At 44.0% G+C, this 22,953-nt stretch overlaps 1 protein-coding gene across 18 annotated transcripts in view; it reads left to right on the top strand.

Moving 5' to 3' along the window:
* The window catches only part of CTPS2 (CTP synthase 2), a 144,718-nt gene that overhangs the window by 86,712 nt on the left and 35,053 nt on the right, over positions 1–22,953 (top strand). For 14 of the 18 annotated variants that reach the window (XM_073355916.1, XM_073355924.1, XM_073355878.1 and 11 more), the window contains one exon: positions 18,667–18,763. In XM_073355916.1, coding sequence (XP_073212017.1) covers positions 18,667–18,763 — 97 coding nt within the window. Of the gene's footprint in view, positions 1–18,666; positions 18,764–19,056; positions 19,638–20,237; positions 22,792–22,953 lie in introns of those variants that run through there. The other 4 variants (XR_012160268.1, XM_073355945.1, XM_073355966.1 and 1 more) reach the window with 4 other exon arrangements.

Raw genomic sequence — 22,953 nt, 5'->3', positions numbered from 1 at the left:
ATCAGATGTCAAGAATTATAACATTCAAAACCAGTCGGAGAACACTTCAACCTACCAATTACAGACCTAAAAGTCACAATTATTCAACAAAAAATCTTCAAAAACAGACTCCAACGAGAAACAGCAGAACTGGAATTAATCTGCAAACTGGACACCATTAAATTAGGCTTGAATAAAGACTGGGAGTGAATGAGTCATTACACTAACTAAAAACTATTTCCCCATGCTAATTTTCCCCCTAGTGTTACTCACACCTTCTTGTCAACTGTTTGAAATGGGCCATCATGATTATCACTACAAAAGGTTTTTTTCTCCTGCTGATAACAGCCCACCTTAATCGATTGGTCTCATTAAGAGTTGGTATGGCAACGCACATTTTTTCATGTTCTCTGTATATATATATCTTCCTACTGTATTTTCCACTCCATGCATCTGATGAATTGGGCTTTAGCCCACGAAAGCTTATGCCCAAATAAATGTGTTAGTCTCTAAGGTGCCACAAGTCCTCCTCATTCTTTCTGCTGATACAGACTAACACGGCTACCACTCTGAAACTTGTTAGATCTCTTTATGCTGGTAATTCGCTAAGTAATATTGCCATCCAGTGGTGGAACTGGCCAGTTGCAATTACACAGTTTTATTTCAACTTTGTATGCTTTTAAATGGAGGGTGGGTACTAATACTGGTGAATTGAGGTAGAGTATGTAGTAGGCAAGAAACTAAACCAAACCATACCAAAATTGGGAGGAGGGAGGAAAGGAAGAAAATAAATAAACAATACCCTAAAAATATCTTGCATGGTGGGTATTTAAAGAGTGCTCTGTTAAGAAACCAGTGAAGTGGTCCTGCTGCCCTACCAAAACGTTCCTGGTGAAAGTTGTTACTGTGGTCTTTTGGAAGGCAAAAAGCTAACGAAAGGAAGGAACGTGGTCCAGGATGAATAGGGATGAGAATTACCGTAGCTTTGCTGAGCCTTTGGGTCATCCAGGAGTGGGTGGGGGAGGTTCTGTGGCCTGCAATGTGCAGGAGGTCAGACTCGATGATCTTACTAGTCCCTTTGGACCTTAAAGTCTATGAGTCTATCTTTGGAAAGTCAGACTGTTGTATTTTGGCAACAAGTATTAAATATTAAAGAGGAATGGCAGGGAAGTAGGCTCATTCATTAGAATAAATTGTAGTAATCAATATTTTAACTGTTACAATTAGTTTGAATTGGTTACTCTTTGTAGTTCTCACAGCATGGACTGACAGCTGAGCAGCTCGTGAAACAAATAGGATTGCGTGCAGCATGGCTTGGCAACAGGACTGAGTGTGCTGTTTACCTTTGCGATTACCTGTGTGGTCTTCTGTATCTTCGGACTCAGATCTTTGTGGGATATGATAATGGCCTTAATGTGTCAAGTCAACACAAATTACACCACAATTTTAACTTGTGTGTTCACTTTGTAGTATCTTTGCACTACTTTGTGTTATGTTTACCTTTTCCTTTTCCACCCCGTCTTGGTGAACATTTGTGCCACACATCTCATGGTACATTGACTCATGGTGGTGATCGTGTTTGTACTGTCTGAATGTTTTGTATATGTTGTGGGTTACACAAGCCACACTAGGATAATGCATTTTTGTCTTCCTATCCTGGCTGATCTGCATAAGAGACTAAGATTTTACCACAGCTTCTAGCTAACGAAGACAGTCTCTTAGCTCAAGTACTAGTGGTTCTATCTGAAGGTCTAGGGTTCAAGCCCACCTTCACAACTACAAGAAAGGAGAGAAACAACATGGGCCTCATCAAAAATAAGTCCCTAAAGCCACAGATTTATGGGTTTTTTTTTTAATTGTGAGAAAAGTGAGTATGAGCTAATAGGTGGGGTTGTTATTTTTATGCAGTGCCTACTCATTGTTTGCCCTTTGTAAACTTGTGCATCTTGGGCAGGTCATTGAGGCTGGCCTTGTTAGTGGAGTGGGTGAGTTGGGGTGGGGATGTGCCTCAAAGAAAGTTTCCTGGACACTTGGCTTAGCTTGTGCAGTAGAACTTCCTCTTCCATCTAGGTTGGTTCATTTGCTCCAAGTTATAAATCAGACATTCTCGTGGGATCATCTTAAGCAGTAAAGTGGTATGATTTTCTCTTCAGTTTGGAATCTCAAGTTAGCTGAATATAAAACATAACCAACAATATCTCACAGTGATCAGCAAATTCACTTTAAAATTATTAAATCTGCCCATCTCAGCTGAATAGTTTTTGTTACATAAAAATAAAATGAGTTCTTTGACCTTGAGTCACAGACAGAATAGGGTTTTTTTTTTCCCCTCATGCAGAATTCAAACCAAGATAAGTAAATATTTTTGGTATGTGCCCTTCTAATGGAAAGGAATGGAATGGAATGTAACTGCAAGCTCAGACACTCTGTATTGCCTCTTAATACCAGAGGTTTCGCTTGAAATCCAGTAAACTTTATCTGTCTCAGTTTCAGTATCTGAATACAGTTCCATTTTCCTGTCCTTCATTCTAGTCAAATAAATTGGGGAGGGAGAAAGAAAAAGACATTTAGAGACTAACTATTTGAAGGGGGAAAAAAGTTCATAATTCTAACTTCTTCCCATGAGAGGAGTACTTCCAGGTCCTTCAAAGCATACTGAAGCAAGGTAACAACAAACCTCTAGCTGGTATCCCTTTCTACCACCCTGCCCTTATAGAAAATATTGTGAAATATGTAAAGCAGTGATTATATAAGAACAACGCATCAAAACATTGGTAGGATTTGGGGGGGCAGTGGAAAGACATATTTGTGTTTCTCTTCCTTGACGCTAAATCAGTTGTGACTAAGTACCTTGCATTTTATTAAGAAAGCACCAGGTGGACTGTCCAAGATCAAATTTTCCATTGATTTTTCCATTAAGTTAGTTAAGGTATAATTAAAATCTTTAATCATTGCTTGTAAAATGAATACCCTTCTTACCTATTTTTCAAGATTTACACCTACTAGATCTTTATAAAGATCCCCCCCCATTCTAGTATTTGGGAAGAGAAATAAATAATACTGAATAAAGGAATAGACAGAGCTCAGATTGGAGGCAGGAGCACCTGGGGGTTTGAAGATCAAATCTTTTACCCCTTTGCGATGTGCAGTTATATATCAGGGAGCACAGGAGTAATGGCTGCATCTCTGAGACTGGCCATGCAGTAGCACAGATAGTAATCTGTGGCTGGAGAAGAAGACTTCTGTCCTCCACCAGTCCCACACCGAGAACTCCAGCCTGGGCAAAGCTCCCCTCGAGTGGGGAGTTTGGCCAATGGAGCCACATTATCACGGTTACCCTCCCCAAGCTTGGCTAGTCCCATGAAACCTCCTCTTCTTTTTGGTCCTCTGAATAGCCTCCCAATCCTAATATAGTTCAGCTGTATTTAGCTCGCTTCAGAGGGAGCAGGAGTTTATCCTAACAAAGATATAAAAGGCTAGGAACACCCTAATAGCTTGAGTTGGAGAAGTCTCCCAGGGGGACTGTGATGAGGTTAACAGCATGAGTAGATGCGAGTGGAGGGATGTGAAGTGATTATGGCTGGATTCTTGTTAAGTCATAAATAGTCCAATCCTGTGCTACTGAAGTTTGACCATTTATTCTAATGGGAATTGGATCAGGCCCAAAGTGCAGGAAGTTTGTTCCACTCACTTCTAGTTAAATTCAAGCCCTTAGCAAAGATTACCCACATCGACACAAGACCCCAGCTCACCTGTACTTTTGCATATCCGTTCCATGCACAGCACTGTCTGAGTTCAGCCACTTTGCCTGCACTTAGCTTCAATAAGTCTCAAGTTTCAGTTCTCTCTGGGACAGCTGGCCAGGATTGCCCCCTTTCTGCAGCATAACGGTTCAAAATACATCTAAGTTCTTTGTGGGATTTGTTTGATGTCTTTCTGCGCTTCTGGTAAAGCCTGAAAGGAAATGTTCCTATGATATCTACCTGAAAAATTAAAGTAATCAGTTTGATATGTTCGGTTTTAAAATATTTATTTATGGATTGCATTTTATATGCAATGATTATGTATTTGGAAAAAAATGTATAGTTGGCTTTAGTAGAGATTGTGCATACAGACATGGTTATAAAGGATTTTATCAATAAAGCAGTAATACTCTCACAGGGCAAAATTGATGGAAGCAGTTGGTCAAGAAAACAGGTTTAGAATTTTTTATGAGTTTGTTTACATGGGATTTTGGACTCCAAAAATGTTGGATTTTCAGGAGACTGATGAACATCTGCAGCGAGGCAGGTGAAAACCTGCAAAGTGTTTTTCACTTGACATTTTGCCAAGGCATGATGCAAAAATTCATGGTAGAAGTCTTCCCCAACAGCCAGGGGATCAACTGGATGAAAGACCAAGTTTGGTGCCTGAAGGGACTGAGTTCTGTTCTGACCACCGGCCTTGATAATATATTGCATTTTATTTCATAACTAAAAAAATGCCTGTAGATATACTTTCAACAAATGGAAGTGCTGTGAAGTTAAGTGACTTGCCCAAGGTCTCAGCAAGTTTTTATCAGAACCAAGGTTAGAAAGGCCTCCTGACTTTTAGGCAGTGCCCCTCAACCAAATCATTTAACCTCTTTTACACTAAGTTTCCCCACCACTAAAATGGGGACAATATGTTCAGTTTGCAAAGCTCTGAGTGGAAAGTATTGTTAAGGACAGTGAGGGAACTCAACACGTCCTAGTTCCTAGGCCAGCACTTCTTTCACTAGATACAAGTTGAGAGGGGCAGGTCAGAACTCATGAGAGAAGGGGTGAATAACATAGTATGACTCCACCTATCCCAGCACTGCAAGCATGCTTCTGTGGCTGTGGAGAAAGTAGCAAGTAGGTCCCTGGAAGTCGACTGCCTTACTGTGCTGTTCCAGAAGTGGCTTCTAATGTAGCCAGCTATGGGGAAACTTCTGGCACAGTCTTCTCTTCTCTTTTTGCTCCTGTAGCATAGAGCTGAGCTGCAAGAACACTATAAAGGCTACTGGAACTACCAGTTGGCTCCCAGACCCCTACCTTGAGCAGCATGGAGCCTTCTGGTGAGTAAAGAAATGGGAGATGCAGGCCACAAAATAAAAAAAGAGCAAAGAAAACGGAGAAGAAAAAACAAGAGAGACAGCAAAGAGTATTTTATACGACTGAGTTCTCAGCCTGTCTTTATCAGTTCATGGAACTTCCATGCTCTGCAAGCCCAGTAATTCCAGACAGGGAGGGTGAGCAGCAAATCTACTTGGGCATATGTGAGAGGCTACAAAGAAGGGGATGGTGTGTATCCAGCCTCTAGTCCAGTGGTGGGCAAACTTTTTGGCCCGAGGGCCACATCAGGGTGTGAAACTGTATGGAGGGCCGGGGAGGGAAGGCTGTGCCTCCCCAAACAGCCTGGCCTCCGCCCCTTCCCGCCCCCTGACTGCCCCCCCACAGAACCCCCGATCCATCCAACCCCCCCTGCTCCTTGTCCCCTGACTGCCCCCTCCTGGGACCCCCTGCTCCTAACTGCCCCAGGACCCCACCCCCTATTTAACCCCCCTGTTCCCCCCCTGCCCCCCTCAAAACCTCTGCCCTATCCAACTACCCCGTTCCCCGTCCCCTGCTCCCCCTCCCCTCGAGCCTCTGCCCCATCCAACCGCCCTCTGCTCCCTGTCCCCTGACTGTCCCCCGGGACCCCCGCCCCTTATCCAACCCCTCAGCACTGGCACCGGCCCCCTTACCATGCTGCTCAGAGCAGCATGTCTGGCAGCTGTGCCGCCCGGCCAGAGCCAGACACGCTGCTGCACTGCCCTACAGGAGTGTGCAGCCCCGCTGCCCAGAGCTCCGCCCATGCGATGGCGTGGCTGCGGGGAGGGACCGGGGGCTAGCCTCCCCGGCGGGGAGCTCAGGGGCTGGGTAGGACAGTCGGCCCGCGGGCTGTAGTTTGCCCACCTCTGCTCTAGTCTGTCACGCAGTAGAGCAAGATGACTCCTTCTCTTTCTCCTCCAGCAGCTTTTTCAGAGTTCACAAGTGTGGGTCTGAATCAGTTCCAAAAGGAAATGCTAAGTATGAGAGATTGAAATTTTAGATAGTGTATAACAAAACCGGAATTGCTAAAAGATTCATACGAGCTTGAGGACCGTGGATTGGGACAACTCTTTGAAGTTTTTCCGGGCTGCCACACCAACTTGATTATGAAAGATTTTCCGTTGTCAGTCCATATAAATAACAGTTTTAATTTGTTGATGATCTTGCTCCAGATTCTTTGGGGCACACTTCCAAACGATTTATGTCAGACATTTCTACCAGAATGGACTGTGATCTTTTTAATTTATCAAGGTTCAGTTCCTTGCTGTACTTTCTATGATCTCTTGCTATGTGCAATCAGTTATACTACAGAAAGTATCTACAGAGAAGATTTTTTCTAAAGGTATACCTGCAAGGATTTGTTTTCCAAATCTAGGAAGGCACCACCCTCACCCAAATGGAATCATCTAAGAAAAACTCCTCTAAAGGACTCGCCTCTAACCCTACAAGAGATTTCTTTAGAGTAGGATGATCTGGCCCCATGTGAATCAGAAGTGGTATCATGTTAACTTCATTGTTAATTCTGTCTACTCTCAGCTTTTTGTGAAATTCTCCCTCTGTTGCTCTATATAGCTCCAGTGCAGCTCCTCCAGGGCCAGCAATAAGTGGAAGTGCTAGAGCAGACTGGTTGCTGGTTGCCATTTTAGCCACCAGGTCATCTAGCTCTATTCAGAGGAAATCAAAATGATGGTGAAAGTCTGATATTGCTCTCACCAATGCTACACTCTAAGGAAAAAAAATCAGTATAAACAAGACCTAAGGGTAATTGAGTCAGAGTCTCAAGGGTTATGCTAACCTCCTCCACTAGCTAACTGGGTTCACATATGTATTCGTATTGGCCATGATTCAGGAAAGCACTCCTGTTCAGAACAGCATGTATCAATGGATAAACTTAAGCACACGGTTAAGTGTTTCCCAGAATCAGGGCCATAGGTCATGTTAAACTAGAAATCAGCCCAAGCTATAAAATTTAGACTGTAAGTTTGAGATTCTCCCTCCAAAGTTTTGGTGTGTTAGGATCCAGGGTTTTGGTTTAACCCACTAGTGAGTCAGAGGCTAGCTGCAAAAGTTCAGATTTTGAACCCCTCTGAAGTCCAGGGGTATTTGGATGCAGAGTTTTGATTAAGATCCTTTGTGTAACTCTACAAATAAACTGTATCCAGTTTTTATTACAATTATAAAATTAAAGACAAATTGCAAGTGGCTGTCAGCTCATGCCATATCTTGTCAATAGGAGTTTGTTAACTCTAGTTTTAGGGAGGATTTGAGCTTTCAAGTGTCTAATCTCATTTGTACTAGTGATTTTTTTCTGTTTTATGTGAGAATTTTATTTGCTGTATTTGTTTGATTTTATTAATCTATTGAAATGGCCAGCAGCTATCAAGTATCATGATCTTCATATCAATGCCAAAAATATCATGCATGAAATACTAGAAATATTCTGAAATCAAGTGGAAGTAATGCTAAATAGCCAAACAGAAAACAAAGAAGATTTTGGTGCAATATGAATTGTGACAAGATGGCCAATCTTCATATGGTGGGTCCTGTGCTTTTCTTGGGGGGCAAGGGGACTAAGACGAGAAGGGGTGACAGTGGACGAGAAGCTGGATATGAGTCAGCAGTGTGCCCTTGTTGCCAAGAAGGCCAATGGCATTTTGGGATGTATAAGTAGGGGCATAGCGAGCAGATCGAGGGACGTGATCGTTCCCCTCTATTCGACATTGGTGAGGCCTCATCTGGAGTACTGTGTCCAGTTTTGGGCCCCACACTTCAAGAAGGATGTGGATAAATTGGAGAGAGTCCAGCGAAGGGCAACAAAAATGATTAGGGGACTGGAACACATGAGTTATGAGGAGAGGCTGAGGGAGCTGGGATTGTTTAGCCTGCAGAAGAGAAGAATGAGGGGGGATTTGATAGCTGCTTTCAACTACCTGAAAGGGGGTTCCAAAGAGGATGGCTCTAGACTGTTCTCAATGGTAGCAGATGACAGAACGAGGAGTAATGGTCTCAAGTTGCAGTGGGGGAGGTTTAGATTGGATATTAGGAAAAACTTTTTCACTAAGAGGGTGGTGAAACACTGGAATGCGTTACCTAGGGAGGTGGTAGAATCTCCTTCCTTAGAGCTTTTTAAGGTCAGGCTTGACAAAGCCCTGGCTGGGATGATTTAACTGGGAATTGGTCCTGCTTTGAGCAGGGGGTTGGACTAGATGACCTTCTGGGGTCCCTTCCAACCCTGAGATTCTATGATTCTAAGACACCACCCCTTGCCCCTGCTCTTAGGCACCAAGGGCCCCGCTAGTGGCCCAGGAAGGTGATAGAGGAGGGAAGCAAGGGAGGGGTCTGGGTTTGCTCCTCACTCTGAGTCCCAGCCCCTCTCAACCCCTGCGGGTTTCTTACCCTCATCCCCCTTAGGTGGGGTTATCCTCAGTCCTTAGATGCTGGGGGATGGAGTCTCCCTTACTTCAGTTCTCTGGTCTCCCAGATCTCACAACACACCTCCAAGCTCTGGTATAACAGCCGCCACCACCACCACCCAACTGCCTGAAGCCGGGGGTTTTATTAGGTTCCTGACAGGGTCTTAATTGACAACAGGTGCTCCAATTAACCTGTAGCAACCCTTTCTAGTCTACAGGGAACCACACCTTAATTAGTTTAGGGTTTATATAGTTCCCCTCTAAACACTCTACCACTGCTTCCTGGCCCTCCTGTATCACAGAATATTGAGGAAAATTTGGATAGATTTAAACTAGCTCTAAAATGTAGTAAATAATGCCTTTGTGGGCTTCCCACATCAGCATCCCTATTATCTTTACAATTTCAGTGAGTAGTTATGAATGAGAAATCATTGTTTTAAAAAGGAACATCCTTTTTATGCGCTTTGTAAGATTATTTTCAGGTAAAATTATATGTACTAAAATTTCTGCTTTTTCAAGTGGAATTCTTCTCAGAGGGCTTAGACCTTGATTAAATAAATCTACCAGGGCAATGACTTAATTCAAAATAAGGAAATGATAAAACTCAGATAGGAGGAGTGTTGAAAATGGGAACTGGCTGAAGTTATCTTACCACAGGAGTGTAGATAAGAATTTGCAAGGATTTAAATAATGTCAAAAATCTCAGAAAGAACCCAACAATTTTCAGCCTGAAGTCATGTGGTTCAGTTAGCTAGATTAGGCCATGGAGGGATTTTTGGGTACTATAGTACAATCCAGTGAAGACAAATAATGAGCCCCATCTTTCAAAGTGATTACTAATGTAAGTAAGGGATGTATGATTGGGCCATTGATAATTTTAAATTTCCAAGTTTACAGATGGCAGTCATCTTTTTGCAAGAAATGGATGTAATTTGAGACAAACTAGATGAACCCAGTGGTTGACTGGCAGATCCTGTGGTGATAAGTGTTTTAGATGTGTGTAATAATAATTTTGCTTGCTTGGAATTCAGTGTTCTTTGGGCAAAAATATATTTTGTTGCGTTTAATGTTTTCATTTGCTTAGTACTGGCCATAGAAGTTTTGTAGTCTGTGCATCTTCTGCCAATAAATAAGATTTGAAAAGTATGGGAAGAAATTTTCTGTATTCATGTTCACACTTGGAAGGCTTCAGTGCCAATTTTTCAACTATAGCTTGTTGATTCTCACTTCAAATGGACTTCCTTCGTTTGTAATTTTTAAAAAATTTCCAAAGTATTAGTTCAACATTACTGCTTTCTGATTGGTTGGGCCTGCTGAACAATATACTTATCTTCATTGAAACAGATCAATCTAAATCTAGCAAATATTGATTACTCCTGGACAGCAATAAATGAAAGGGTGCCTGGGCATTTTAAGGGGAGTTTTTGTTGGTTTTCATTGCTGGGATTTTCCTAACCATGCCAATAGGTATTAGTATTCAGCAACACCTGCCGCTTCATTTCATGAAACCATCTGCTTTCCCCTCTGCACACCTATGTTACTGTTAGCATTATCCTTTGAGCTCTCAGTGTGTAGCTAATCTCTATAGTCATTCCTTCTCCTGGCAATTTGATCAGCACTTATATTAATATTGAGTGCTTTCCGCAGTGACAAATAATTTGTTCCCTAAACAGGAGAGGATTAAAATGGCAGACAAAACTGAAGTTCTTACTGATTTTCTGAAAAGAGTCTTTAAAATGAAATTATATCAATTCAAGGATATGACATAGCATATTGTGGATGTGGAGCTAACTGTACAAATCCTAAAGTAGCATAGCGAGTTTATTTGGTTTGCTTTGTGAGTACTTCCACTTTCTATGGGTATGTCTACACTACGAAATTAGGTCGATATTATAGAAGTCTATTTTTAGAAATCGATTTTATACAGTCGATTGCGTATGTCCACACCAAGCGCATTAAGTTGGTGGAATGCATCCTCACTACTGTGGCTAGCATAGACTTACGGAGTGGTGCACTGAGGGTAACTATCCCACAGTTCCCACAGTCTCTGCCACCCATCGGAATTCTAGGTTAAGCTCCCAATGCCTGATGGGGCAAAAACATTGTTGTACGTGGTTTTGGGTTCATGTTGTCAGTCGCCCCTCCCTCCGTGAAAGCAATGGCAGACAATCGTTTTGCGCCTTTTTTCCACGCAGATGCCATACCACAGCAAGCATGCAGCCCGCTCAGCTCAGCTCACCGACACCGCTGCTGTTGTGTCCTGGGTGCTGCTGGCAGAAGATGGTGCAGTAGGACTGCTAACTGTCGTCATATACCGTTTCCGCTGCAACTCTGCTGCTATTGTCTCAATAGCGAATTTCTCCATGTTGTCTATCATGGGCTCCCGGGTACGTGTGTTCTTCCTTGGGAAATGTGTGCAGTGCTGACCATCGTCCTCCACCGCTTCTGCTGCAACTGTGCTTTCCTGCTCTCATGAATCCACCTTTCAGGTCCTCTTGTCGTTCTCTATAAATATCTATTCTCGTGGCATCCGTCGTCAGCCACCGCTTCCGCTGCAACTCTGCTTTCCTGCAGATGCCATACCACGGCAAGCTTGGAGCCCGCTCAGATCACCGTGGCAGTTATGAGCATTGTAAACATCTCGCACATTATCCTGCAGTATGTGCAGAACCAGAAACTGCAGAAGCAGGCGAGGAGGCGACGTCAGCGTGGTGACGAGAGTGATGAGGACATGGACACAGACTTCTCTCAAAGCACGGGCCCTGGCAATTTGGACATCCTGGTGGCAATGGGGCAGGCTCATGCTGTGGAACGCCGATTCTGGGCCCGGGAAACAAGCACAGACTGGTGGGACCGCATAGCGTTCCAGGTCTGGGATGATTCCCAGTGGCTGAGAAACTTTCGCAATCGTTCGGGCACTTTCATGGAACTTTGTGACTTGCTTTCCCCTTCCCTGAAGTGCAAGAATACCAAGATGAGAGCAGCCCTCACAGTTAACAAGTGAGTGGAGATAGCCCTCTGTAAGCTTGCAATGCCAGACAGCTACCGGTCATTCGGGAATCAATTTGGAGTGAGCAAATCTACTGTGGGGGCTACTGTGATCCAAGTAGCCAACGCAATCACTGAGCTGCTGCTATCAAGATTAGTGACTCTGGGAAATGTGCAGGTCATAATGGATGGCTTTGCTGCAATGGGATTCCCTAACTGTGGTGGGGCGACAGACAGAACGCATATCCCTATCTTGGGACCAGATCACCAAGGCAGCCAGTACATAAACCGCAAGGGGTACTTTTCCATGGTGCTGCAAGCACTGGTGGATCACAAGGGACATTTCACTGACATCAACGTGGAATGGCCGGGAAAGGTACATGACACTCGCATCTTCAGGAACTCTGGTCTGTTTGAACAGCTGCAGGAAGGGACTTACTTCCCAGACCAGAAAATAACTGTTGGGGATGTTGAAATTCCTGTAGTTATCCTTGGAGACCCAGCCTATCCCTTAATGCCATGGCTCATGAAACCATCATACACAGGCACCCTGGACAGTTGTCAGGAGCTGTTCAACTATAGGCTGAGCAAGTGCAGAATAGTGGTAGAGTGTGCGTTTGGATGTTTAAAAGCGTGCTGGCGCAGTTTACTGACTCGGTTAGACCTCAGCGAAACCAATATTCCCATTGTTATTGCTGCTTGCTGTGTGCTCCACAATATCTGTGAGAGTAAGGGGGAGACGTTTATGGCAGGGTGGGAGGTTGAGGCAAATGGCCTGGTCACTGATTATGCGCAGTAGACACCAGAACGATTAGAAAAGCACAGCAGGCGTGCTGCGCATCAGAGAAGCTTTGAAAACCAGTTTCATGGCTGGCCAGGCTACAGTGTAAAAGTTCTGTTTGTTTCTCCTTGATGAAAACCCACCCCCTTGCTTCACTCTACTTCTCTGTAAGCCAACCAACCTCCCCCCTTCGATCACCGCTTGCAGAGGCAATAAAGTCATTGTTGTTTCAAAATCATGCATTCTTTATTAATTCATCGCACAAATAGGGGGATAACTGCCAAGATAGCCCGAGAGGGGTGGAGGAGGAGGGAAGCACCAGGTGGAGTGGTGGATGAGGGGAGGAGGGAAGGGCAAGGCCACACTGCTCTTCAAAACTTATTGAATGCCAGCCTTCTGTTGCTTGGGCAATCCTCTGGGGTGGAGTGGTTGGGTGCCTGGAGCCCCACCTCCCCCACGTTCTTGGGCATCTGGGTGAGGAGGCTATGGAACTTGGGGAGGATGGCGGGCGGTTACACAGGGGCTGCAGCGGCGGTCTGTGCTCCTGCTGCCTTACCTGCAGCTCCACCAGACGCCGGAGCATATCAGTTTGATCCCCCAGTAGCCTCAGCATTGCATCCTGCCTCCTCTCATCGTGCTGCCACCACCTCTCATCTTGCTCCTGCCACCTCTTATCTCGCTTGTCCCTCCTGTCCTCGCGTTCATCTGCTTTCCTGGACTCTGATATTGTTTGCCTCCACGCATTCTGCTGAGCTCTTTCAGTGCGGGAGGACTGCATGAGCTCAGAGAACGAGTGCTCATCACGAGTGCTTTTTTTCCACTTTCTTATCTGCGCTAGCCTCTGGGACGGAGATGATAGGGGGAGCGTTGAAACATTTGCAGCTGTGGGAGGAAAAAAGGGGAGAGTAGTATTTAAAAAGACACATTTTAGAGAACAATGGGTAGACTCTTCCATGGTGAACCAAGCTGTTAACATTACATAGCACATGTGCTTTCGGTACAAAGTCGTGTTTTACCTCTTATATTGAGGGCCTGCCGGTTCGGTGTGAAAGATCACACATGCAGGGCTGGGCAACAGAATTCAGCTTGCAGGGAGCCATGGTAAGCCACAGTCTTTTGGCTTCTTCAACCTTCATAACATGTGGGAATGGTTTCAAACAGCAGCGCCCTCTTTTCCCATACCAAGCCCCCATTGGGTTAGCTATTTAAAAGGAGGGGCTGTCGTTTTCGGGTTAATGTGCAGCACAAACCCAACTAAACCCCCTCCCCCCCAGTTCTCTGGGATGATCACTCTCCTGAGGATAACACTGAGAGATAAACAACAGATGTTGCTTGAATGCCAGCAAACACTGGGACCATACGCTGCCATGCTTTGTTATGCAATGATTCCAGACTATGTGCTACTGGCCTGGCAGGGTAAAGTGTCTGCAATAAGGCTGCCCTCCCCAGAAACCTTTTGCAAAGGCTTTGGGAGTACCTCCAGGAGAGCTTCATGGAGAAGTCCCTGGAGGATTTCCGCTCCATCCCCAGACACCTTAACAGACTTTTCCAGTAGCTGTACTGACCACGAATGCATCCCAAGTCTTCAGGGCAAATTAATCATTAAACATGCTTGCTTTTAAACCATGTATTATATTTACAAAGGTACACTCACCAGAGGTGCCTTCTCCAGCTTCATGGTCCGGAAGCCCGCCTTGGGAGGGTACTGTCTGCAGGGTGATAAACAGTTCCTGGCTGTCAGGGAGAACGGTTTCTCCGCTTGCCTGCTGTGCGCTATCCTCCTCCTCATCCCCCAAATCCTCTTCCCTGTTGCATGAGACTCCCCCCTTGCAGGTGTCCACGGACTGGGGTGGGGTAATGGTAGGGCCCCCCCCTAGAATTGCATGCAGCTCATCATGGAAGCTGCATGTCTGGGGCTCTGACCCGGAGCGGCTGTTTGCATCTTTGGGTTTTTGGTAGGCTTGCCTGATCTCCTTAATTTTCATGCAGCACTGCTGCGGGTCCCTGTTGTAGCCTCTGTCCATCATGCCCTTGGAGATTTTTGCAAATATTTTGGCATTTTGTCTTTTGGAACGGAGTTCTGATAGCACGGATTCATCTCCCCATACAGCGATCAGATCCAGTACCTCCTGTTCAGTCCATGCTGGAACTCTTTTGCGATTCTGGGACTGCACGGTCACCTGTGCTGATGAGGTCGCCACGCTGGCCAAACAGAAATGAAATTCAAAAGTTCCTGGGGCTTTTCCTGTGTACCTGGCTAGTACATCTGAATTGAAAGTGCTGTCCAGAGTGGTCACAATGGAGCACTGTGGGATAGCTCCTGGAGGCCAATACCGTCGAATTGCGTCCACACTACCCCAAATTCGACCTGGTGATGTCGATTTCAGCGCTAATCCCGTCGTCGAGGAGGAGTGTAGAAATCGATTTTAAGAGCCCTTTAAGTCAACAAAAATGGCTTCATCGTGTGGACGGGTGCAGGGTTAAGTCGATCTAATGCTGCTAAATTCGACCTAAACTCGTAGTGTAGACCAGGGCTATGTATTTTAGAGTATAACACAGAATTCTGGATGTAAATGGAATGTTGTGATTTGTTGTTAAATGAGATTCTCCCCACGTCGGCTGTTTGCAGTTGCAGAGTTCTAAAGTGGCCACATTTACAGATGGCAGCCTGAAACAAAAAAGAAAGGTTTGGGGGTTTAAAAAAATTGATTTATTGCATTCTCCCAGTTGGTATTGCAGGATGTGAGACAATCTCTTCCAAATCCTGATGGTCCTGGGAAAATTAGGCTAGTTGCTAATTTGTTCCACCAGTAAAGACTTGTGCCAGAAGGCAAATACTTAACATGATAAGTGGTGCAGCTTCCACAGGTTGAGGCTTTTGCACTAAATATCTGAGCCTGACAGTTTTCTCATTTGCATTTATACATTTCCTAATAGCAATGAAATACTCCAAACAGAAAATTACTAGCAAATATTGAGCTCTAAAGGTGTTTTAAAGTCATTCATCATTGTGATTTAACACCAGTGAGACCATACTGTTATTACCTAAACATATACTTTGTTATGTCATGTTCATCCATTATCAGTGTTTCATTGGGGCTGCCTAGCCCAAAATACATGTGATCTCTGCAACATCCTCATCTGACTGTTCCCCCTTTTAAAGATCTATACTATGTTTGCCCTTCTCTAGCCCTCTGGGACCCCACCCATCCTCCATGAGTTCTCAAAGACAAATGCTAAAGGTTCTGAGATTGTTTCAGCTAGTTCCTTAAGTACCCCAGGATGAATTCAATCAGGTCATGATGACATATCTAAATATACTTTAATCTGTTCTTTCATTATTTTGGCTTGTGTTCCTTCCCCCCTTTTGTTAATATTAATGGTGTTGTATATCTGATCACCATTAACCTTTTCAGTGAAGAATGTAGCAAAGTAAGCATTAAACACTTCAACCTTCTTGATTATAAGCTCCTTCCCTGCTAAGTAAAAGACCTACACTTTCCTTTGTCTTTCTCTTGCTCCTAATGTATTTATAGAACAGCTTTGTATTGCCTTCTGTGCCCTTTGCTAGATATAACTCATTTTGTGCCTTAGCCTTTCTGATTTCATCTCTGCATAACCATAATTGCTGTAGTGGGGCTTGGGAGAAGATGTGGTTTCATAGACTGGCTATTTTTAGTGCTTTAGAGATACTCATCAGCACTTTGCTTTCTACCTGGACGCAAAAATAGAAGTTCACATCCCAGAGCAAAATTGTAACATGTTCCAACTGAAGTTCCCCATTTAGTAAATAGGAAGGCACATTATGTGCTAGCTGATGCTTTTGATTCTTCATCAAGATCAGCCCCAAGTTCTGAAATCTCACGTGGAGGTAACTAAGGGGTGGATAAGTATATGGACAGGCCCAGATTAGAATGGCAAAGTCACAGAATCCAAGAATCTGGCATAGTCTCAAAGGATGAAGTTGCCATCTCTCTCATTTTCTCCAGAGGCTTCCATCTGCCTGCCAGCATTACTTTCAGGATATTTTGAATGAAAGTTCATGGAAAATCCTATGTTGGTCGGGTATTGGGAAGGCAAAGAGATTATAAAGTCTAGATTTGAAGTGGGGAATAAAAAGTACAGATGAGTATAATCATCAGCATTCAGGTAACAATAGATGAAAACCTCTCAGACCTAATTTTTAAAAACAGGAGCCTAAAGTTGACTTTGTAGAATGCTATTTCGGTGCTCAGCACTTTTGAAATTCAAGCAGGTAACTAAATATGGATTTAGGAGCTTCCAATTTTAACAACCTTGACCCTCATGATCTTCTTCAGTAACCTGAAATACACATTAAACAGCAAATGCATGGAGCCTGCACAATCCTATTGGGGGTAATCATTAGTGAGGATGAATGACTTTCATCACCACCACCCCATATTATCTGCAAGAACCAGTATACCCACTGAAAGGCCCTTCCCTTCCTATGTTCTAGAGGCAAGCAAGCAACTCCCCATTGGAGTTTTGCCTTTGACTTCAGTAAGTATTTCACCCTGTGTGTTTTGTACATTCTGTTTCTGATATTATATGTTTTGATTATGTAACTGTGCCCAGTGTACTGCAAATAAAATGGTAAGTAGAATTCAGAAAAGTATAATTGATTTAAAAAATATGTGGACTGGAGTAGTGATACTTTGGCTGAAGAAGCTGCATAATCCCCACATTCATGTTCTTTGGGAAGTAATTACAGGGTTTGTAATCTTCAACCAATTTGATCACAGCTTTTATTCCTGGTACTTTACAACAAGTATATAGATCATAAATAACATTTGAAAGATATGAGGTTATGCAGAGATAATTGCACATCTGAATTACATTGGCACAATGCCCCAAGCACCTTCCACCATCCCTTCTGAATTGTATAGCTTCACTTTATGAAATGCATTATTGCTCTCATAGGATGTTTTTATTGTTCCAGAAGGGCAAACTAACGTTAATAAAATGCAGCTCCTGATTACCACTCAGGGTGACTATTTTTTATTTTCTGAACCGTTCTTGGCCACTCTCATTCCTTGGTGTGTTTTTACATATATGGATACATAAATTTGGTGACTCTACCATTTTGAAAGTTTTTACCACTGTGAGACGGATTTCCCATAGATATAATGGCTAGTACCAGTAGAACCAGGCAAACAGGGCAAAATTTTAAACTGTAATCCCTGTATCATTCTTTGCAACTAATCTCACTCATCGCAAAAAAGATATTCAATTGAATAGCGTGTTCAGGTTACAAAGACTACCAGAAATAATGGTATGTTTTGTGCAGCAGCATCAGAATACTGTTCCTGCTGTAGGCAAAATGCAGTTTCAGCTGCTTCTGGTTCTTCAGGTGACAGTCAGCATTAGAGAGCAGAATTCATTATGTTAATGGGAAGATAAGAGTTATCTTAAAGTACTTCTTTCAGAGGTCTTGCTGCAACAGGGGAAGAGATGATATCGTCCCAAGGTCTGCCCACAAACCAAGCTCCACCCATTCATGATAGCTATATGAGATGCCACTCACAGTAGTTTGTGCAGAACTTCCTACTCCTCCTTCGTAATGTTTTTCTGTTATCTGTAGTAAAGCTGTTAACAAAGTTGATATTATTTATGATTCAGAATCACCACCCCATTAATATGACTAGGGCAGTTCACACCTCTTGCAGCTAATGTGTCAGGATGCCTACAGACTCAGGAAGTCAGGGCTACCTCAGGGTATGTCTAGTTCACATTCCAAAGGTAATTTTTGAAATCAAGGGTGTCTACATTTGAAAATCTTATTGTAGTCAAACATCTTTGTGAAGAGTTGAGTTAACTTAAATGACAGTGCATACGACTGACCGGTCAGCGTAAACCAGGGCAAATCATGTTCAGCAGCATGTGAGCTAGCTGTGATCAAATTATGGTTCCAAAGCATTACACATTTAAAGAGTGGTACATAAGATTGGAGAGTTGAAGTGATATTGTGACACCTTTCTTGCCCCAAAAATGTCTTGCTGTCCTTGATGGTATCCTAATGTGGGTTGCATATATCATCATCACCATCATCATCATGGGAAATCCCAAAAGGCTGTAGACTCCTTGCAGATTGAGTGCCAGATCAGTCTTTATTTAGGTCCTTAAGGTGGTCTGGCTGGATATTAGGTTTATATCCATCATTGCAATCTGATTACACTACCAAAACTTTTGGCAATGATGTGATTGCCAACTGTGTAGCGGCATTCTTTGGTAAACATGCTTTGGAATTCATTGGTCTTCCAGCCTAATAATATGTATGAAATATTGTAAATATAATAACGTTAATATTTTAATGTCACAGACTTCTATATAATATTTTTCTCAACTAAAGAAAGAAATCATGAAACACTACTTCAATATTTTCTCTCGCAAGGTCATTGACATGCCTGAACACAATCCTGGAGATATGGGAGGAACAATGAGACTGGGAAAAAGGAGGACTATTTTCAAAACAGAAGACTCTGTCCTAAGTAAGTTACTTCTTGGCTGTTTCATTTTCTCTCATGATAAAAATACTGTCTGTCTCATATTTAAAGGCCTACATGAATTGTGCCAAACATGTTCTTGTGGTCACATTCATTGCCTCTCCTTACACACCATGCAGTCCACATTTAAAATGTTTCCTACCCTGAAAAGCAACTACACAAATAGCATTTTTTATTCGTCTGATTAGTTCCTGGGGTGAATCTTTTTATTATCTGTAAACACCATCTACTAAAGACAGATTAACAGCCCTCTCTCTTCCCTCTCTCCCTGTTTGAAGTGCATGCAGATGAATCACCCACTATCAGAGAGGCACTGGAGGGGGAAAATACACAGCTTCACTCTCTCTCTGTCCCACTTTCACTTCTCTCCTCCAAGCACCAGATAAAATGGTCACTGTGAAGGGAGCTGGCACAGACTGGTGGCTCTGAAGGCAGCAGTGGGAGGATAGGAAGCTCAGCACACCAGGCTGGCTTCAACATGTTAGCTCCCCAGCAGTGCTCGTCTCTACAGAAGGATGGGCTACCCATGATGGCCCCATGTTGCCAGATTCTTTACAAGGGCACAAGCATTCCTCACTGTACAGTACAGGCTGCTGCCTCTCTCTTTCTTGATGACACACCAGTATACGCAGCAGGATCCAGGAGTTCCAGCAAGACGAGTGAGTGGGTCAGTCAAGAAGGACATGAAGCCTCCCTGGTATAAAATATTGCAGTTTTATTTTTTAAATTAAGTTTGGTTATTTATGCAGTGTGAGCCTCAGTTTTTCAGAATGCGACATCGGTGGTTCCAGCCACTTTTTAAACTGTACGCTGATGATCGTCCTTGCCTCTTTGGTAATAACCCTCTCTATTTTTGTATTCAGCTTACAAGGAGCACAGAGAGGAAAACAAATATTGAGCCCAAATCTACCCTTGGATGCTCACATGCAGCTTCCACTGAAGCCAGTGGGAGTGATGAATGAAATTCTAAGGGTAGAGCTTGAGCCATATTGAACAGAGATATTTGTCAGATATACTCCTGCCCAGAGGGTGTGCCAGAAAAAAGGTCACATGGGAACATTTGTGTCATTATTCCCATAAACTAAACATTAGTAATTCATAAATTCAATGTAATCCATTGTTGCCCATCATGGAATAATAGTCCATTTTTATTCTAACCAATTTTCTAATTTTTTCACCATCAAGATCCCTGGCATTAGGGTTCTTTGAGCTCCAGTAATGCTTAGCAAATGTTATTGGTCCAGCCTGGCATGTCACAGCAAATGCCAAACCTACTATTTTTACTGCCTTGGAAGCTGAAGCACACTTGGATGATATGATAGCCAGTGTGCTCCACATCCGTTCCCAATGCTCCGAGTGTGGATTTAATCCAGTCATGTTCATTCTAGCCAGAATTCTAGGGCAAACAGACACTGCTTACCTTCTCTCATCTGATATGTTTCTTCTGATTAACTTAAAGGATGCCTGTCTGCATGAACTTCCACAGTCCACTGCTAGAGGACTCAGCCAAAGCCTCCTCCTTTCTTACTTTTACATATCAGGTGAAAAAATAGAGGAAGTGAATAAATGCCCAAACTACATCGGGAATTCGGATTCTTATCTAAGTGCTTCATTCCATTTAGTAGACAGGAACTTCAGCTATCTCTTAATGTGTCTGTCACACAAAGAAATTACCCATTAATTAACTAATGGACCATTTTTTTCAGAATGATAAATATTCTATGCTATGAGTGACATTCCATTCAGACAATACAGAAAAATACTTCATTCTTTTCCCCCAACTAATTTTTTACCCAAATACGTTACAAAGTCCTCAATAATATACATGAGATTACCTGTTGATAAAGTGGGATTAGTCAGGAACAAAAGAATGCTACAAAATAGAAATCTTTATTTATGATGAGTAGTTCAGATCCCATTATTTCTGGAGATGCATTTTTGGCCCGGGCAGTTATGTTACAAAGGGTCATTTTATACTGCCCCTTGAAGCCATCCCTTTAATGAAACCTTCCTGAGCTGAATGTGCTAACTGAAGTGTAACATTTTCTCCTCTATTTTAGAATATATTTATAAAATATACATCAGTGGAAGACACTAGCTCGTAATTAAGATATAACTGAGTGTCCGGGGTTTTTTTTCTGGGAACCTGTGATGGGGTGGACTAGGCCCAGAAGTCCCCTGTTGGAGGCCTTGGGGTCCTGCCACACTCCGTCCCAGAGAGGAGCAGATGAGAAGTCCTCCAAGCATCCTAGAGTGGCTGCAGGGGATGCAGCCAATCCAAAGGGCTGCAGGAGGGGCCAGGAGGGCCACATAAAAAGGAGCTGCAGAGCCAGAGGCAATCAGTTGCTGCCTGGATCTAGAAGAGAAAAGACTGTGTTCCTGGATGGCTGAAAGAACATCAGGACTATGGACAGCTCAGTGTGGGCAGGGACCAAGGGAGCTAAGAAGTAGCTCCTGGCTGGCTGCTGGGACAGAGTAAGGACTGAGCCTGGGGAGGGCTGCAGCCTGGCAGTGTCTCTAGGTGGGAAGCCCTGGGGTATGGCACCATACCAGGGCCGGGAGAAGGTAAAGGCTGTATACCCCAGAAGAGTTTTGTTCTGTTGCGCCTACAGACAGTGTGTATGACTTGACCGGAGGGCTGAGTGAGTCACTGAAGACCCACCAAAGAAACCATCAACCAAGGGTGGGGGGTGCTCCTGAAAAGCAGGTGCCGACCCCATAACAAAACCAGATATAGTTGAATTAAGATTTTTAGAGAATTCACCTTCCTGCCCTGTACTATAAACTTCCAGTACAGCTGAAGAGGTCAGAGTATCATTTGTAACCTCCTGGAAATGTATCTTCTCCAGGTGATCACTCATTATTCAGTGGATTAGTGAGTTCCTCCTAAGAGAAGCATGTGCTACTAGCTATATAAGAGTGATGGAGATACCTTCATCTTAAATTAAAAGACAGTACTTTACTTCACAAAGACTATTTGACTGATTTTTAATATGAATTTAAGTAATCCGGCATTTCTTTCCTTCACTTACCCTTTTTTAAATACTACTGATGACATTTCTAGAAGGCAACGTAACATAAGAATTCGTATGACAATCAAATGAAAACAGTGTTTTCTATAAAGTCTTTAACCATAAAGACAAAATCTCAAAAAAGAAATTGAGCCTCTTGGCCAGACTTGAACCTTAGCTTGGGGGCTATGGTAAGGGCTGGGGCCAGCAGGAGGTTTCTGGGCTAAGGCTGGGGCTGGCAGAAAGCTAGGGTTAGGGTTTGGGCTGGCTGGATTGGGATCCCTCTGTTGGGGTTGGGGCCAGAGCCAGCAGAAGCCTTCAGTTTAGGATGAGGGTTAGAGCAAGCAGGAGACCCTGGGGAAGGATGATGGTTGGGATTGGCAGAGCTTCCAGGACTAGAGTTAGGGTTGGGGCCAGCAGAAGCCAACGGGCTAAGGATAAAGTTGGGATTTGCAGAGGCTGTGGCCAACAGAGGCTAGGGCTATGGTTGGGGCCACCATGCAGCCCCCGGGTTACATTTGAGTCTGGTAGATAACCCTAGGCTAGTGTCAGGATTTGGGGCGGCAGGCAGCCTCAATGCTAGGGTTCAGGTTGAGACTAAGAGAGACTTTCAGGTAAGAGTTAGGGTTCAGATCAGTGGAGGCCTTCAGGCCAGGGTTAGGGCTGTTGGTGGAAGGCAGCCGCATGGTAGGCGAGTAGACAGCCCTGGGCTAGGATTGGGGCTGGCAGATGCCCTGGGGCCAGGGTTAGGGCTGTTGGTGGAAGGCAGCCTCATGGTAGGCGAGTAGACAGCCCTGGGCTAGGATTGGGGCTGGCAGATGCCCTGGGGCCAGGGTTAGGGCTGTTGGTGGAAGGCAGCCTCATGGTAGGCGAGTAGACAGCCCTGGGCTTGGATTGGGGCTGGCAGATGCCCTGAGTCCAAGGTTAGGATTTTGTTCAGCAGAGGCATCTGGGCTAGGGATAGAGTTGGGGTTGGCAGGCAGCCCTGGGATACTGATATGGTTGGGAAGAGCGGTGGGTTCTGGGCTAGGATTGGTGTTGAGGCCAGCAAGAGTGTCTATACTGCAGCTAGGAGTGAGACTACCAGCTCGGGTAGACAGACTCACACTACTGGGACTCGAGCTAGCGTGCTAAAGTAGCAGTGTGGGCGTTAAATCTCTGGTG

The sequence above is a fragment of the Lepidochelys kempii genome, chromosome 1 (genome assembly GCF_965140265.1).
Source record: "Lepidochelys kempii isolate rLepKem1 chromosome 1, rLepKem1.hap2, whole genome shotgun sequence".
In the NCBI taxonomy this organism is placed as follows: domain Eukaryota; kingdom Metazoa; phylum Chordata; order Testudines; family Cheloniidae; genus Lepidochelys; species Lepidochelys kempii.
The sequence above is the reverse complement of the archived record's forward strand: the minus strand, read 5'-3'. Positions and strand labels throughout refer to the sequence as shown.